Consider the following 16,114-nt stretch of genomic DNA (forward strand, 5'->3'; position numbering starts at 1 on the left):
TAAGGTTTAGCCGACGAAATATAGTAAATTTCGTCGGCTATAGTTATTTTTTTAAATTTTTTATAAGGTTTAGCCGACGAAATATAGTAAATTTCGTCGGCTATAGTTATTTTTTAATTATTTATTACACACTTTAGCCGACGAATATATTAATTGTTTCGTCGGCTAAAGTCTGGGAAAAAAACCGACGACAGATTTTTCGTCGGCTAACTGTGGGACTATAGCCGACGAAAATAAAAATTTCGTCGGCTAAAGTCATCACCGACGACCTTTTCCCGACGACACTATAGCCGACGAGCCTTCGTCGGCTAAGATCTTAGCCGACGAGTTAAGATAACAGGCCGACGAAAATTTTTCGTCGGCTAAAGTGCTTGTCCTGCTTAATTTGTGGTGTTTGATCTTTATGGTTAATGTGATTAAGGAGTTTCGTCTGCAGAGGTATAAGGTTGAGAATAATACAACAGGGGATCATGTACATGAACGAGGCGATGATGATGTTGGTGCCAATGTATTTTTATCATGTATTTTTATCATGTACTTTCTCTCTCGGTTTTCTTCTGTTCTAGTTTTCAATGTTTTATAGCAAGTCTCTAAGCTTTGTATAAGTTCTTTTCAAGGCTTGGTTTGATGTAGTCACCAGCCTTTTTGTACTCTTTTCTTTTATCTTATCAATAAATTTTCGGGTTAGGACGATGTTAGTCCTATACCCGCTTACCCAAAAAAAAAAAAAAAAATAAATAAATAAATAAATACTTGTGAATCTGGTATAGTTATGACAGGTATGTGAAGCTCTTAAACATGACACATCTCAGCTTTACATTCAAGGAAAAGTGTTGTCTATATACTTGTCACTAATAAGCAGCAACCATTCGATCAGGTTCTGCTTCCTACTCACATATGATCAATTAAGCTTAAAGGATTTGTTTGCTTAGAGTACAAGTTAGTATTAAATAGTGACAAAGGCTATTATACGCCAATAGTACGTGTAGAAATACTTCTCTAAAATAAAATGTATTATACCAGTATATTATTTGTAATTTACTAGAGCTCTGCATCTTGATGTGTAATATGTGGGATTCTCTTCGGTAGCTACTTATTTGTGATTGAACATGGTGTATTTTTTGAGAAAATAGACAATTTCATTAACTTGTCCTTGGCCAGAAGGCACTTACATCAATTTGTCTACTCACGACTAATACGTCTAATTGGCAACAAGCACTAACAAACAGACATGTAGCCCTCATTACAAATGCGCTCAGTTAAACCTATCACACCTAACTTCCCGCTATTCCTATCTAAATTCCATGTAGCGGTAATATACCCGTCGCCTACAGACCTCGATCAATTGGTGTACAACAAAGTAAAATTGAAATCTAAAAAAGAATAGTCTTCCATCAAATGTCTAGGTAAGAAACAAGGAAATTAAACTACCTCCTTGCCCTTATTATTAGGGCTAGCCTCTCCCAGATCATACCTCGAGGATGTCATATGAGACGGAGCAGGCAAATTCCGGGCAGGCTGTGGCTCAGGTCCACCAAAAACCTTGCATAAAGGACTAAGCCCAAACCCAGACCCAAAAGCCCAGATCCAAGCCCATACCTTAGCGGCACAAATCCCTTCTCTCCTCCAGGCCAACAATACCGCTCTTGCCGGCCACCATCTGCGAACCTCTAGCAGCCACGATTTCCAGTCATCAACAAGTCCAAACGGCGCCAACAGACAGAAGGGAGCCCCAAAAGGGTCGTCTTGCAGCCTTCATGTCCAAGCGGTCTCGTCGTACAAAAAAGCAGTCTCATTAGTAGCCGAAGGATAGGCTGGGTTGAAAAGTAGAGATTTGTGTTGTGTAGTTTGTGCGTGAAACAGAGGTCACGACGCTAGGGTTTTGGAGAAAACTAGGTGAGCACGGAGGCTCCTGGCTTCAGGGTCGAACCTGAGATTTGAAGACCTGAGATGAATCTTGAGAATGGTGCCCTCTAACGATCAAAGAACAAAAAAAAAAAAAAAGAAAGAAAAGACAATAGCCGTTGCAAAAAGAAATTTCGCCGATTACAAGATACGTATAAACACAGTAAATGTGCAATCTTGAATATGAATTTATGAAGTATTTTAATATTGGTCAAGTATAATTAATGAATGCGAGAAATCGAGAAAGAAGGAAAAAATCTAAATTTTTTATATATATTATATATATAAATATATATGAGTCCGGATCTAGAGATGACCTCCTTAAACTCATAAAGTGATGATGTTTTTAGTTCTAGCATGTATTTTGACAATCAAAGCCACTCATCTCCTAGGTACTTACCCACATATGAATCCAACAAAAAATTAACCAAAATGAAAAACGTTTAACCATTTGATTAACATAATATTCGTTTTAATTTTATCTAACGGCCTACAATTGTTTACGTCAATTTGAATGACCAAATGATTATAGAATTAGTTGAAATTTGTAGACATGTTTCTTGCATATGAATCTAGAGGATCAACGGTTGAGATCGTTAAATGAAGTCATATACTATTGTAAAATAGTAGAAATCCTCAAATTCTTAAAGTAAGGAGGTCCTCTTTAGATCCTCCCTATATGTATATATACACACACACAGAGCTTCTCAGCTGCGGACGTCCGCATTTATTCTTACGGTGCGGATTTCCACTTTACACTCACTTTTCAATCGAATTTTCACATCTCCACCTTCTAGTATTTAGATACTAATGTATAGATCATCTCTGTAAAATTTCAGCTAATTTGGTTATCATTAAGGCACTCAAAACTGTTCTTTTCTATTATAAACATGAACGGTTCAAGTTCGACAGAATTATGTTCATCCATTGGTTTAATCGAGTTTGAGTGCCTTAATGATAACCAAATTGGCTGAAATTTTGTAGAGATGATCTATACATTAGTATCTAAAGACTAGACGGTGGAGATGTGAAAATTCGATTGAAAAGTAAGTGTAAAGTGGGAATCCGCACCGTAAGAATAAATGCGAACATCCGCATCTGAGAAAATCTGTATATATATATTCTTTTTTTTTTTTTTGATGCCCTCGAATTTGTGGTGCCTGAGACGGCGGTCTCTCAGGCCTCCCCTTAGGTACGGACCTGCCTGGCTTCTCGGAGCAAAACCTAGTAAAGAATTAGGTCATCAGTAGTTCGAACATGGTATATTTATCCCAACACTCTGTCCATATATGTCTCTGGTGGGAAGGTGTGGAAGCAATAAGCTAAGCACCCTATTTCATATGCATACCACTCCCATATTCTTTATGGAAATTTGAAAGAAAATTTCACAAATTAAATTAAATAACTTGTCCATAATTTGATCTTGATTTGATTAACTCTTTTTTCTACTCCCATTGATCGATGAGACAGGACTCGAGGCTTGTCGAACGACTAGATCGACATCACACTATGTTGTTATGATATACCCAAGTCAGCACCATAGTGTGCCTTCAGTTTAGACAGTAAATTTCGAACGACGACTAGATCGACATCAAGTTCTAACTTGAAGCCCCATCCATAAATTGCACCTTTCATGGTTACAAACTTACTCGATCTCCATTTTGGCCACCAATATTCGGCCGGAAATTCAACCCCAAACAGGACCTATATATAGCTTAGAATAACTTGGCAGGATCCTCTTGTCGAAGAATCATCACATCCATGGCATGCTAGGTACAGTCTTCTGTTTTGTTTTCTTTTAAATCAAGCAAAGAGCTAGACACTGTTATTACCGGATTATTCCCGACTCCAATATTAATTCTCTGATTACGTTAGAGAAGAAGGTGTCCTTAACTAATTCTAAATTTTGAGCATGCACTCGAGGGAAGCTCCACATCTATAAGCAACTCCATACATATATCACATATATGCATAACTAGCTGGCATATATACTTGGCAAAACTTACTATAGCCCCATTTGTGTACTGTGCTCAACCACACACACCAGAGAGAGAGAGAGAGAGAGAGAGAGAGAGAGAGAGAGAGAGAGAGAGAGAGAGAGAGAGAGAGAGAGAGAGAGAGAGAGAGAGAGAGTAGAGTAGTAGTAGTACGTAGTAGTACGTACGTACGTACGTACGTACGTACGTAGTAGTAGTAGTACGTAGTACGTTACGTACGTACGTACGTAACGTAGTAGTAGTAGTACGTACGTAGTACGTACGTACGTACGTTACGTACGTAGTAGTACGTACGTACGTAACGTACGTACGTACGTACGTAACGTAACGTAACGTAACGTAACGTAAGGTAACGTTAACGTAACGTTAACGTTACGTACGTAACGTACGTACGTAACGTAGTAGTACGTAGTAGTAGAGTAGTAGTAGTAGTAGTAGTAAGTAAGTAATACGTAGAGTACGTACGTAGTAGTAGTAGTAGTAGTAGTACGTAGTTAGTACGTAGAGAGACAGATTAGAGTAGAGAGTAGNGAGAGATGAGAGAGAGAGAGAGGGATAAACTTTATATAGTTTTTTTCGAGTTTAAGGGATCATAAAACACCAATTTTATTGATTATATTTTAATATGATAATGAGTTTGAGCGCTATTAGTTTTGACAACCATCGGTTTTATGTAATGATATGAGGAATGATCACTTTCTCTTTGTACATGGTAAGTACATAATTGAGGTGGTTGCAAATTTACTTCTTAGTTAATAATTAATGTTACCATACAGTGTTCAAGTCACACAATGACAACGTCTATACTCATGTCACATATGTTTCCGGTTCACTAATTCCATCATGTTACTCGAGTAGTTGGTGCTGTTAGGGGATTGGAATCGAACACGTACATCCACAGAATCCACACCCTTCTGGTGGATTTCAAACTGTCCAAGTTAACCACCAACACTTGTGTTCAATCTTGTGGCACAAGTTGTATTGTATACTTGTACTCTTGTATGACCAGGGACCTAGAGTTTTCCGCTGTCCTTTTCTCCAACTTATTAGCGGATCTCGCTAGACTAATTAGATAACGTACACTTTTGCACTAGACTTATATAGAATTGTCTATCAACACTTCATTTTCAAACATGGAGTCTCTACATGTAAAAAAGAGACACAAAAATAACACAACTATCTACCAATAACAAGTCAACTTGGTCGTAAATGAATAAGTAAAAGTAAATGATTAAGTAAAAAGAAAATAAATTTATAAAAAACTATACAGAGATAGGTGTTAAAATAGTTGATTTACGATTGAGTTATTTACCAAATTGATAATTTTGACTTTGGTTTTTGGTTCATATCAGTAACCATTTTTCTATGGATCTTCATGCATGAGGACAACCGCATTTAGAGGATTCTTCATCATAATCTCGAGTACAAAGCTCTTCGAATGTTGAGGACAACCGCATTTGTATGCAAAATATCTCATTTCAATCTTCTTCTTTTACCTCGTAGACGGTGGATTTTTGACTATGTTGTTGGTCACCATTGTAGATTTTTAACATGGATTTGTTCCATCGTGCTTAATTCGTTAATTGTCTGAGCTAGTTCCTTTGCAGAATGCGCAGTGGCAAGCTCAAGCTCTAGGCCAGCTTTGGTGGCTCTACGGTTGGCGCAACAGTATCATCATATTATTTACTTCACCATTTGTATATATTTGTATATTGCATGTAACACAAAAATTAAAAAAATCTATACATGTCTATGTCAAATTTAGAAGTGTAAATAAATTCCTCTCCCGAACTTTTTGGGTCCCTACCCCTGAACTATTTCCATTTTAATTCCTCTCCTGTCCCTACCCCTGTGTTTATTTATATAAAGGAGGCTTTGGGTATCAGGACAGGCAGCAATTCAAAGAAGTTGTGCTTGTGCAGCCACACCTCTCTATCTAGCTAGCGAGTAGCTAGTTTGATTACTAGTCCCTCTCTAGCAGATTCGTTTTCTCCATATATGCTTCAGCTACATATACAGCTCTAGCAGATTGATTCAGCTAGTAGCTCTTGCCAGTACTCGTACATATATACTACTTGAATTCTTCAGTTCTTGAATTGAAGCATTCACCATATATGAACAGCTTGAGATACAATGAGTTAATGGAAACTCTTATTTCAAAATAACGTCGTTTATATATATATATATATATATATATATATATATAATATATTATGAATAACTTCACTCATCATATTGATTTTGGGTTCAGGTGATCAGGATCAGAGCTATATATATAGATCTTAAATTTGCTCACAGCTGCAGAAAGCTATGCGGGTAGCAGCAAAGAAATGGTGTTTCGCCGCCATTACCTTGGTGTTCATCATTCTTGCAGCATTGCCTCTGACTCTTCTGGTCCTCAGAGATCCAACTGAATCTTGGTATGCATGAATTTACGGCTTACCAGTTGCTTAATTTAACTCAAGGTTTCCAGTTAGTAGTATAATGAACCAGTGACTTGTAGGATGTTTAGACTTGGAGAAGATAAAGTAGCTAGAAGGTGATTTAATTAGTTCTCAATCTATATATGCATCAACACATATATGCATGCATAAATGGTCGTGTGTATAAACGTAAAATTTTAGGAAACTTACGAGTCAGTTATAATATTCTTATAGATCAAGACTTCGATCTCCTCCAATTTTACTAAAAATCGAAGATGAAATGACGAGTTACGTATATTATAAATTAACATATGAGTATACGAAATGATAGATAATTTTTTTGAGGTTAATTAGCTGATCTGATTTAATGAGCAGACTATGAAAGAATAACTGGCCGGCTACGTTATGTGGTGAAAAAACATTCTTTCAATTAGGTTGATATCCATCCTACGTAGTACATGAGAAACCAGTGAAGGATATATTTTCACAAAATATTTCGAAGAATTAAAGGATTGTGGCATAAAGGATCTGTATGGGTTGCTATTTTACAGGTCCGGCCAGAAGAATTAATACTATGAGGTCGACATGATATATATATGTACCCATCAAGCCAGCCTAGCTAGCTAGCTAGCAAGTCTTAGTCCTATGCCCAAATTAGGAGTTCAAGTATATATGGGGACATTTTTATGTGTCTTTTAAGTACAATGAAATCTGTTGTTACCTAATTCTAGATGTATTAAACTTTTAATTAAAATTCCAGCAGATTAACTTAACCTAGGAGTGGTGAGAGCTGCGTTTCATTTCTGTTTGGTTCAGCTCAATGGAAGTTGATTTTCCCTAGTCAGTTGAGTGAAGATTTCGATTCCTTGCCTACAAAATCTCTTGTTTTTTTTTTGTTTTTTTTTATCAACGAAATGATTCATTCATGAAATAGAATAACCTTACAACGATAACATGGAATATTAAGCGACCTCATTAAACCTTCCACAAACGGAGAGAAAGGGTTCCACGTTCCAAACTTTAAGCAACTAACTATTAACTTCAGAGACTAAGATTGCAAAAAGCAACTCCGGCTCCATCAACCACCAATAGGTGGGGAATGGTACGGTAGTGATAGAGCCTTCCTACAAAATTTCCTGTCAGGAGGCCAATTATGTTGTTATTATTCCTCTAAGAGCAAGTTCGGGAGACCGGGGCAATGAGTTATGACTTATGAGTTAGAATTGGTCATTATGCACTTTTAAATGGTTGTTTTAACAAATCAAGTCACAGATTTATTTTTCGCTACTATATAAATTACATAAATAATTGATTAGTACCTGCTTATACATTTATTTCTTTAAACAAAAGGACTAAAAACGATGTGTGGATATATTAGTAGGGTGAGAAGTTATCTTAACATCTGATAAGACAGAGCGTCAAAATATATAGGAATTTACTTAATTAGTTAGTGTATAACCTAAGAAGTTATCTGCATATGATATGTTATCAGTTTTCTTATCGTTTTTAATTCTTTTTTTTTTCTTTACGCGCCTATTTTTTTAATACTAAACGTACGTTGATCTTAGCATTTAGTTTAAAAAATCTATATATTTCTTTTAACACCCAATTTGATGGATAAAGCGTGTTCTCGTAATAATTGTATTAATTGATTATCAGTCTTACATATATATAAGCAAAGTAAGCAAATGAACAAATTAACCGGTAGTTATTCCAGTTGGTTGAGGTGGCTTTTGGGGTAGAAGATGACGATTGGACTTTCAAATCAAAAGCTGACATTCAACTATTACTCTTTGTTTTACAGGAAACTTACAGACACAATCCTAAGCCTATTGGGAATAATTGAATCAAAAGATTCTTCAGGAAGCTACAAGATAGACAGAGGAGACCTCTCAGTGACTCTCAACTTAAGTAGTTGTCACTCATCTTATGGAAGGCCAGATCTTCTTGTCTATTGTTGTCCCCCAAAAAGTCTAGCAGAAGAACTCGTCATTGATTTCCAATTTCCAAATCCTTTAACCCCTCTGAGAATTCGGAGGCCAGCGCACCGGGTTGGTCGTGACTTCATTGCCAAGTACAAAAAGGCTCTCTTGATCATGAAGTCACTTCCATACAGTGACCCTCGGAGTTTTCGTCGTCAAGCTGATATGCATTGCCTCTTCTGCACCGGTGCTTATGACCAGCCACATTCCTATCGCCCTGTCGACATCCATCATAAATGGTTCTTTTTCCCATGGCACCGGATGCTGCTTCACTTCCATGAACGCATTGTTGGAAGCCTCATTGGTGATGACACATTTGCTCTGCCATTTTGGAATTGGGACTCCCCTAATGGAATGGCAATGCCCGAGTGGTATATGCACTCGCCTTTCTTCGACGATCAGAGGGACGTTTCTCACTTCCCACCAAAAGTAAGTGATTTAAACTACGATTACGAGAAGACTGATGAGAATATGGAAAATAAAGAGCGAATGCACTTGAACTTAGTGTTCATGTATAACCAGATGGTGTCTGCAGCAAAGAAGCCAGAGCTGTTCATGGGGTGCCCTTATAAGAATAGCGAGGAGGGTGTTTGTGATGGACGTGGTACACTAGAAACTGCTCCTCACAACACAATGCACACTTGGGTTGGAAGCAATTTCAATGTCAGGAGGGAAGACATGGGAGCATTTTACTCTGCGGCTAGGGACCCTAGTTTCTATGCACACCACTCGAATCTAGACCGTCTTTGGGAGGTTTGGACGCAAATTCACAAGGTCGACTTGCAAACATTTGATTCTGATTGGCTCAACTCTAGTTTCTACTTCCATGATGAAAATTCACAGCTTGTGAGAATCAAAGTTCGTGATGTTTTGGATACTACAAAGTTGAGGTATGTTTACGAGGAGGTTGATCTTCCATGGCTGAATACGCGTCCAAAGCCTAACTCTTTTCCAGCTAAAATTGCCGACCATGCACTGGACTTGAGAGAAAACATAGCCATTTTGTCTGCAGAGATGGGACCAGGTGGTCAGAATCTCAACAACTCCATTACAGTGAGGGTGAGTAGGTCTAAATTTAACAGAAGAAAGGTAGAGAAAGATGTCGAGGAAGAGGTTTTGGTTGTTCATGGAATTGCTGTGAGAATTGATGAGTATGTCAAATTTGATGTGTATATAAATGTAGTCGATGAGAGCAAAATGGGACCGGGTTTCAGGGAATTTGCTGGAACCTTTGTCCACATACCTCATGGAAAGATGGATGGTGACCAAAAGACCAATCTGAAGTTTGGTATTTCAGAATTGCTTGAAGATTTGGAGGCAGATAGAGATGAGAGCATTTTGGTCACATTGCTACCCAGGACTAAATCATGCACTAACACAACAATTGATGGGATTCAGATTGAATACATGAGAGATGATTGGTGCAAAATATGACATAAGTTTTGACCTTGCACAAGTTAATATATTCATTTGACATTGTGTGATGAAGAGAAACATTTTTTTTCGGGTACTTGTTCTTTTATTCTTATAAATTTATAAAGGTTGGTATCACGGTATTGATATGTATTAATACAATATGAATAATGTTTGATAATAATTTTGATTAAAAAAAGGAAACTTCTGGCCACAGTGGCAAGGTAGAAGTTTTTCGGATATAGTAGTTGCCGCACAAAGCAGGTCACCTTAACCAGTCATACCCGTTTATGGAGATTCGGGATCTAAAGATCTCAAATTAAAGCCTTGAAAGTAGCTACTCCTATTGCAATAGTGAGCTTCCACTTTAAATCTTCGTTTTCGGGATCTAAAGAGCTAAATTTAAAGCCTTGAAAGAAGTAGCCACTCCTACTGCAATAGTGAGCTTCCACTTCACATCTTCATTTTCGAGAAGGATAATCAACTAACGCCAGTCACGCTCGTCATTGTCCACCGCACCACTTCCGTCCGCAATATGCGGGATCACCTTTTCTTGCATACAAGAACAATATATCCAGTTTGTTATTGCTCATAAATATGAACCTCAATACATAGTAGTAACTTTGAGCTGATTTAGTTAAAAAGATATAGAGGAAAGATATGGAAGAATTTAATATGGATGTAGCATCACTAGCATGAGGAAATTAAAGAGAAAACAAAATAAGTTTCAAATAGTGCTTTTACGTATTTTATTTGGGTGGGTATAAACATAATGTCCATATAGATGCAGAAAATGGGCTTGGCCCAATGGGTGGGGGTCTGTCTATGTTTTGGCTATAAATACTAGTATCCAGTTGAAACCCTAAACCCCTTACACGCTCGCCTGCTAATTCTTCTCCGCCAACACAACAACCCGTTCCTGGCTTCCAGCTCCATCGCCCTAATTTCTCTATTTGTTTTCATGCATCTTTCTCTTAGTTCTATGTTTGTTGTGTCTGTTTGTTTCTTCTATGTATCTGTTAGTTATATGCCTAAAGGTGCGATGATGATGAGAATTATAATCTTGTTAATCTGATTTTAACATGAGAAACCTTCTCATCCATTCATACTCATTCTGAGCACCCTCTCTTCTATGTATGTGTTTCATTTTCTCTTTTTTGTGTGATTGATTTCTGTGTTTATTGAGTTTCTGGGTTTTTTGTTTTTCTTTTTTGGGCAATTGTAGCAGGTATCTGACATTTCAAATCCGCTTAATTATAATGTTAATTTGGGATTTTAGTTTTGTGTTAGTGGATTGGATTTGAACCCTTAATGAATTTGTTAATTGGGTCCGATACATTGATGGAACACTGGAGGAGGGAATTCTTTAGTGAAAAAAGATTTATGTCATGAACGGAGACTATTTTGAATCTGTTCTTGAATGTTGAAAACCATCAAAGGCAAATTTGGTTACCGGACGATTTTGTCTAATGAGTTGAGTTATGGGTCTAATGAGCAAGTGACAGTTTCTTCATTTTCGGAGTTAGTTGATCAGGTTGCTTAACTCTGTTCCAAATTTATACCATTCAAGTGGTTGAGCTATGTTGCTGATCATTCATTCTGAAAAAAGAAAAAACTATGTTGTTGATCATTCCAAACAGTTGATGGGTAGCATGACCTTGCAGGCTTGCACAGAATGACATTATAAGGAAAAAGTTCAGCTTAAATAGTTCCAACTCGCACAACCAAACAATAAGTGGTAGGTATCTCTTGTTTGAGGACTTTGTTTGAGGACGCCCCCTCACCTAACTAACTATTCTGTCCATTGGCCAAGGAGGGACAAAACTAACTCTCATCAGACGAGTCCAAATAACAAGTGACCATGAGATTCAAATTCAAACCTACAAAGAATACATCGAAGATGGATATCAGGTGTACGAGTGTATGATACCTATCCTTTGTAGCCGATCCACCTCTTATAGCAAGCCATTATGTCAAGCAGAAGATGCAGAGAAGAGAACACTACGTTTAGTAATTGACAAAAAATAACACTATTCTGAGACTGGCCTCTGTAGAGAAGGCCAAATCCAACAATGTGCAACACAATTCCGATCCAATCCTATGGTGAAAAAAGAAGAAAACAATTCTAATCCTTTTCAATTACATTTTTGCATCTAAGCCGTTTAGTTTTTAGGTCTAGAAGTAAATCATTTATACAAATTTTCAACCAAATCGATGATCGTTAATGAATCGAACTAAATCAAATTAATAGACAATTCAAATAGGAGTCGTTCGAGTTTATAATTAGTAAATCACATTTATGAATATCTCAACGATTTTAAATTTATATGAAAATTTATAGAAATGATATACTTATATATATTTACGAATTAGACGGTTAAAATACGAATATACGATAAAAAAAAAGTCAATGATAAAAAGATATCTTTAGAAAAAACAAATAATAAAACTGTTAATAAATATTACTAAAAATAGTACAATTATTAAATCCCTCCGTTGCCCATAAAAATAAAAAAATTACAAAAACTGTCGAATCTCTCTCTATATATACCAGAGAAGCCTCTTCAGCCTCGTCGTCGACAAAACAACTCCTCAGAAACCTGAAGCTCGTCGCTCTTCGCCGCCGAACAACCTGTAAGCAACTCCTCTTCGCCTTTTCGTTATTCCGATTGTTGCTGCTTCGAACCAGATTCGGAGCCTAAGGCGTTATTTCCTCGTGAGATCTGAGCACCTGAACTTCAATTTTGCGACGAACTAGTCTTAGACGAGCGTAATTGAGAATCCATGAGGGAATTGGATGGGTCGTAATTGTCAGGTTTTGCCAATTGTTTGGTTGGGCTGTTTGCTTAAATGTGTTTGGTTGGGCTGTTTGCAGATTCAGATTCTGGCAGTTCTTTAGGGAGTGACTCAGATGATGATAACACACAGTAGTAGTTGTGCATTGCAATTATAGCCGTGAAGTAGTGCTTTTGTGGAAAGACCCATGTAGGAAGCTGGCTGAAGAGAAGAGAAGAGAAGAACACTCCTCATATGCATGCTTTCTATGTGGGGAAGGGCATTAAATGGTATTCTGGATTGTGATGATGAGGTATGTATGAATGCATTTGGCTTCGGTCAATTTGTTTCTACTGCTGATTAGAAGGAATACAAGATTATGGATGTTGGCTGAGGTTTTCCATCGACCGATGTGTTGCAGGTTGGAGTTCCAAGGGGTTTTGGATCAGAACAGAGCAGAACTTGTAGTTTGTGAAGTTGTGTGGGCATTGGTTGTTTTGCTTGGAGGTGTAAAGGACTATGAAATGAACCAAAAAAAAAAAAAATTAGTTGTAGGTTTGTAGGGGTAAAATGTAGTGAAACAGTGTAGTGGAAAGCAGAGAGAGTAGTGAGAGAAGAGGAAAGATGATTAGAGAGATTTGAGACACTTTGTACACATTACAAGAGAGCAGCAGCAGCCAAGTACATAATTTTCCCAAATTCCATTTGCTCGTCTGTCTACTTTTGTCTTTGTGCTTAGTTTCTTGGTCGCAGAAGCATAGCACTACCAAACAGTCATTTTAATAGCTAAACATAGAGATTCAATGCTTCAGTTCTCCATTTTTTCAGGCACAACTTATTTCATGATGGAAAGTGCAACATATAAGCCAAACCCAGTTGGTAGACATGAAATTATTGAACAATATATACTACCAGGACAAGCACTTTAGCCGACGAACCGACGAAAAAGTTTCGTCGGCCTGTTCGCTTAATTCGTCGGCTAAGATCTTAGCCGACAAGCCTTCGTCGGCTAAGCTTTCGTCTGGAAAAGGTCGTCGGCGATAACTTTAGCCGACGAAACTAAAAGACGTCGTCGGCTATAGTCCCAGAGTTTAGCCGACAAAAAACATGTCATCGGTTTTTTTCCCAGACTTTAGTCGACGAAACATTTAAGATATTCGTCGGTTAAAGTGTGTAATAAAAAATTAAAAAATTACTAAAGCCGACGAAATATAGTCTGTTTTATCGGCTTTAGAAGGGTTTAGCCGACGAAACATTCCATAATTCGTCGGCTAAACCTTATAAATTTTTTTAAAAAATACTATAGCTGACGAATTCTGGCGTATTTCGTCGGCTATAAGTCCATTCCAGTAAATAAAAAAACCCGAAATTTCTAAATTACCATTCTAAGCAAGCTGAAAAATACACCAAAACAATTACATATATATAACCAACAACAAGCACATAAAACTATATAATTCATCAACTACACAAAATCTAGATCGTCTAAATTAATATCCGCTTCTAGGGGCTGCTGTGGAGGTTGCGGCGGCTGGGGTAGCGGTATAGCCGTAGGCATGGGTGGAGTCGGAAGTCCCCTGAAGCTGGGCAGCTGTAAAGTCCTGCATATGCTGGAACATCTGCTGCTAATGGGCCTGCTGGATGGCATGTATCTCGGCAGCATAGGCTACCTGCGCGGCATTATAGGTTGCCTGCGCGGCATTATAGACTGTCTGTGCGGCATTATAGGCAACCTAAGCAGTTTGCTGTTCCCGTAGTCTTTGAACTTCCGACTCCAGCTGAGTCGTCATGGTGGTCGTGGTCGTGGTCCTGCTGCTGGTCGAGGCTGCCTTTCGTTGAAATCTTGGAGTGGTCTTCAAGACCCCCTCGCCCTTTTTTCCTAGACCCCAGCAGTAGAAGTTGTTTGCTCGCGGTGGGAAGGCTGTGCCCATGATCCTGCCCCAACCGTCAGATCCGAAGTGTCGATCTAGGACATGGCTTCGGACATCTCTTCTTCCTGCGTGTCCGGCCATGTCTCCCTCACTATAGCACTCATCATCTTGTCACTAGCCTCCCTCACCTTCGCCTAATTGGATATGAAAAATATTATTAATTAACATTTTGACATATATATAAGTAAAATTAAAAATTTAAAAACGTAAGATGACTTACAATATCCTCCTAGGCGTCAGGATATGCCTTCTCGTACGTATAGACGTACCGGTTGACTTCTGGATGTTCCCTGGCCGCCTCGTCCATGAAGACAGCCAACGGTCTAGAACCAGCACGATGGTTCCTTGTGTTGCGTTGTCGGTTCTGAGCGTTCGTCTGGGAAATGGACCTTAAAAAAAAAATAAACTATTAGTAAAATATTTAAAAACGCACGTACTTAATAACAAATTAACTAATTAATTTTTTTAAATACATGTTTATAAAGGTTGTTGAATTCTGATGTTAGAAGCCAACGCCACTCGTACTCCCTGTACTGGAACTCAGCAGGGGTACCAGAACGTGCGTTCCCGTGCGTAGTCCAGTAGGTCCGCAACTCGTTCTTCCACTCCTTGTACCTACAGATACAACAAAAATATTAGAAATATTATTAATATCACATACAATTTTGTTTTTTCATTAACTTCCCAACGTACCTTCCCCCATGCACAACGTCCGCCCAGCTGCTCTTCAGGTGCTCGGGAACCTCAAACCACACCTGCATTTAACCGTTTATTAGTTTAGTTTTTCGAGAAATAAACAATGTAATACATAATATTATTGAGGCATTTTGTAAACTCACCGATATGGCCTTGTGGACCATGTCCTTAACCTCCTGCGGGACCTCGCACTAGTCTGACCACAACATAGAGACTCTATCCCTAATGAGCGCTCCCACATCGGCCGAAGTACGTCCTCGACTTCCCTGTGACGGGGCCTCTCTTCTTCTTTGTCGGCTTTGCTCTGACGGTGCCTATCACATGATAAACCAAATTGATTATTAAAATTGGAGAATTATAAGAAAACATATCATTCATCTTTCATTACCTGAGGGCGATGCGACGGACGCGACAGATTCCGTCTCTGTCGCCGATGATGATACCCTCGTGGAAATAAGAGGTGTATCAAAAGGCACGAACCGGTACGCCGCTGATGGAGCCACTGGCGGGGGCAGTGGATAAATCGATGTCCCTGAGCCATCGACTGCAGGTAAGGCCGGTATCATCAGCGGAAGGAACAGATGAGGCGGCGGCATCTGTACCCCAGATGACCCACTATCCGAAGAAGTAGGACTTGGAGTGGGCGCCCAGTGTATCTCAGGCATACGGGGTGCAGACACCTCCGTCTGGGTCTGAGGCCACAACTGCCTCGAGGAATGAAGGACGCCCCGCTGCCTCAATGAATGGGGCACCTCCGGCTGCCTCTGCGCCGTCTCCAGAAGGGTCGCACGTTTGGCTGTCATGGGGCCCTGAAACGACGTTTGAGGGTTGCTAGAGGTTCCCTCAGACGATTCGGACCTTTGGCCCTTCGAACCCTTCATCGATCTAAAATTACCGCTCATCCTGTTTAAATATTAATTTAATCAAGGCTGAGGCATGGGCGGATACACTCATTCAATGTTGCTCGTTAATTCAAGGCTGAGGCAACATTA

General features: G+C 38.7%; 1 protein-coding gene across 1 annotated transcript; it reads left to right on the top strand.

Moving 5' to 3' along the window:
* The first annotated feature begins 8,070 nt into the window (after positions 1–8,070).
* Positions 8,071–9,741, top strand: LOC101299447 (polyphenol oxidase, chloroplastic-like). Its single transcript, XM_004291982.1, has one exon. It carries the CDS (start codon positions 8,071–8,073, stop codon positions 9,739–9,741), a length of 1,671 nt encoding a protein of 556 aa, XP_004292030.1.
* The last annotated feature ends 6,373 nt before the right edge of the window (positions 9,742–16,114 follow it).

The sequence above is a fragment of the Fragaria vesca genome, linkage group LG2 (genome assembly GCF_000184155.1).
Source record: "Fragaria vesca subsp. vesca linkage group LG2, FraVesHawaii_1.0, whole genome shotgun sequence".
Taxonomy (NCBI): domain Eukaryota; kingdom Viridiplantae; phylum Streptophyta; class Magnoliopsida; order Rosales; family Rosaceae; genus Fragaria; species Fragaria vesca.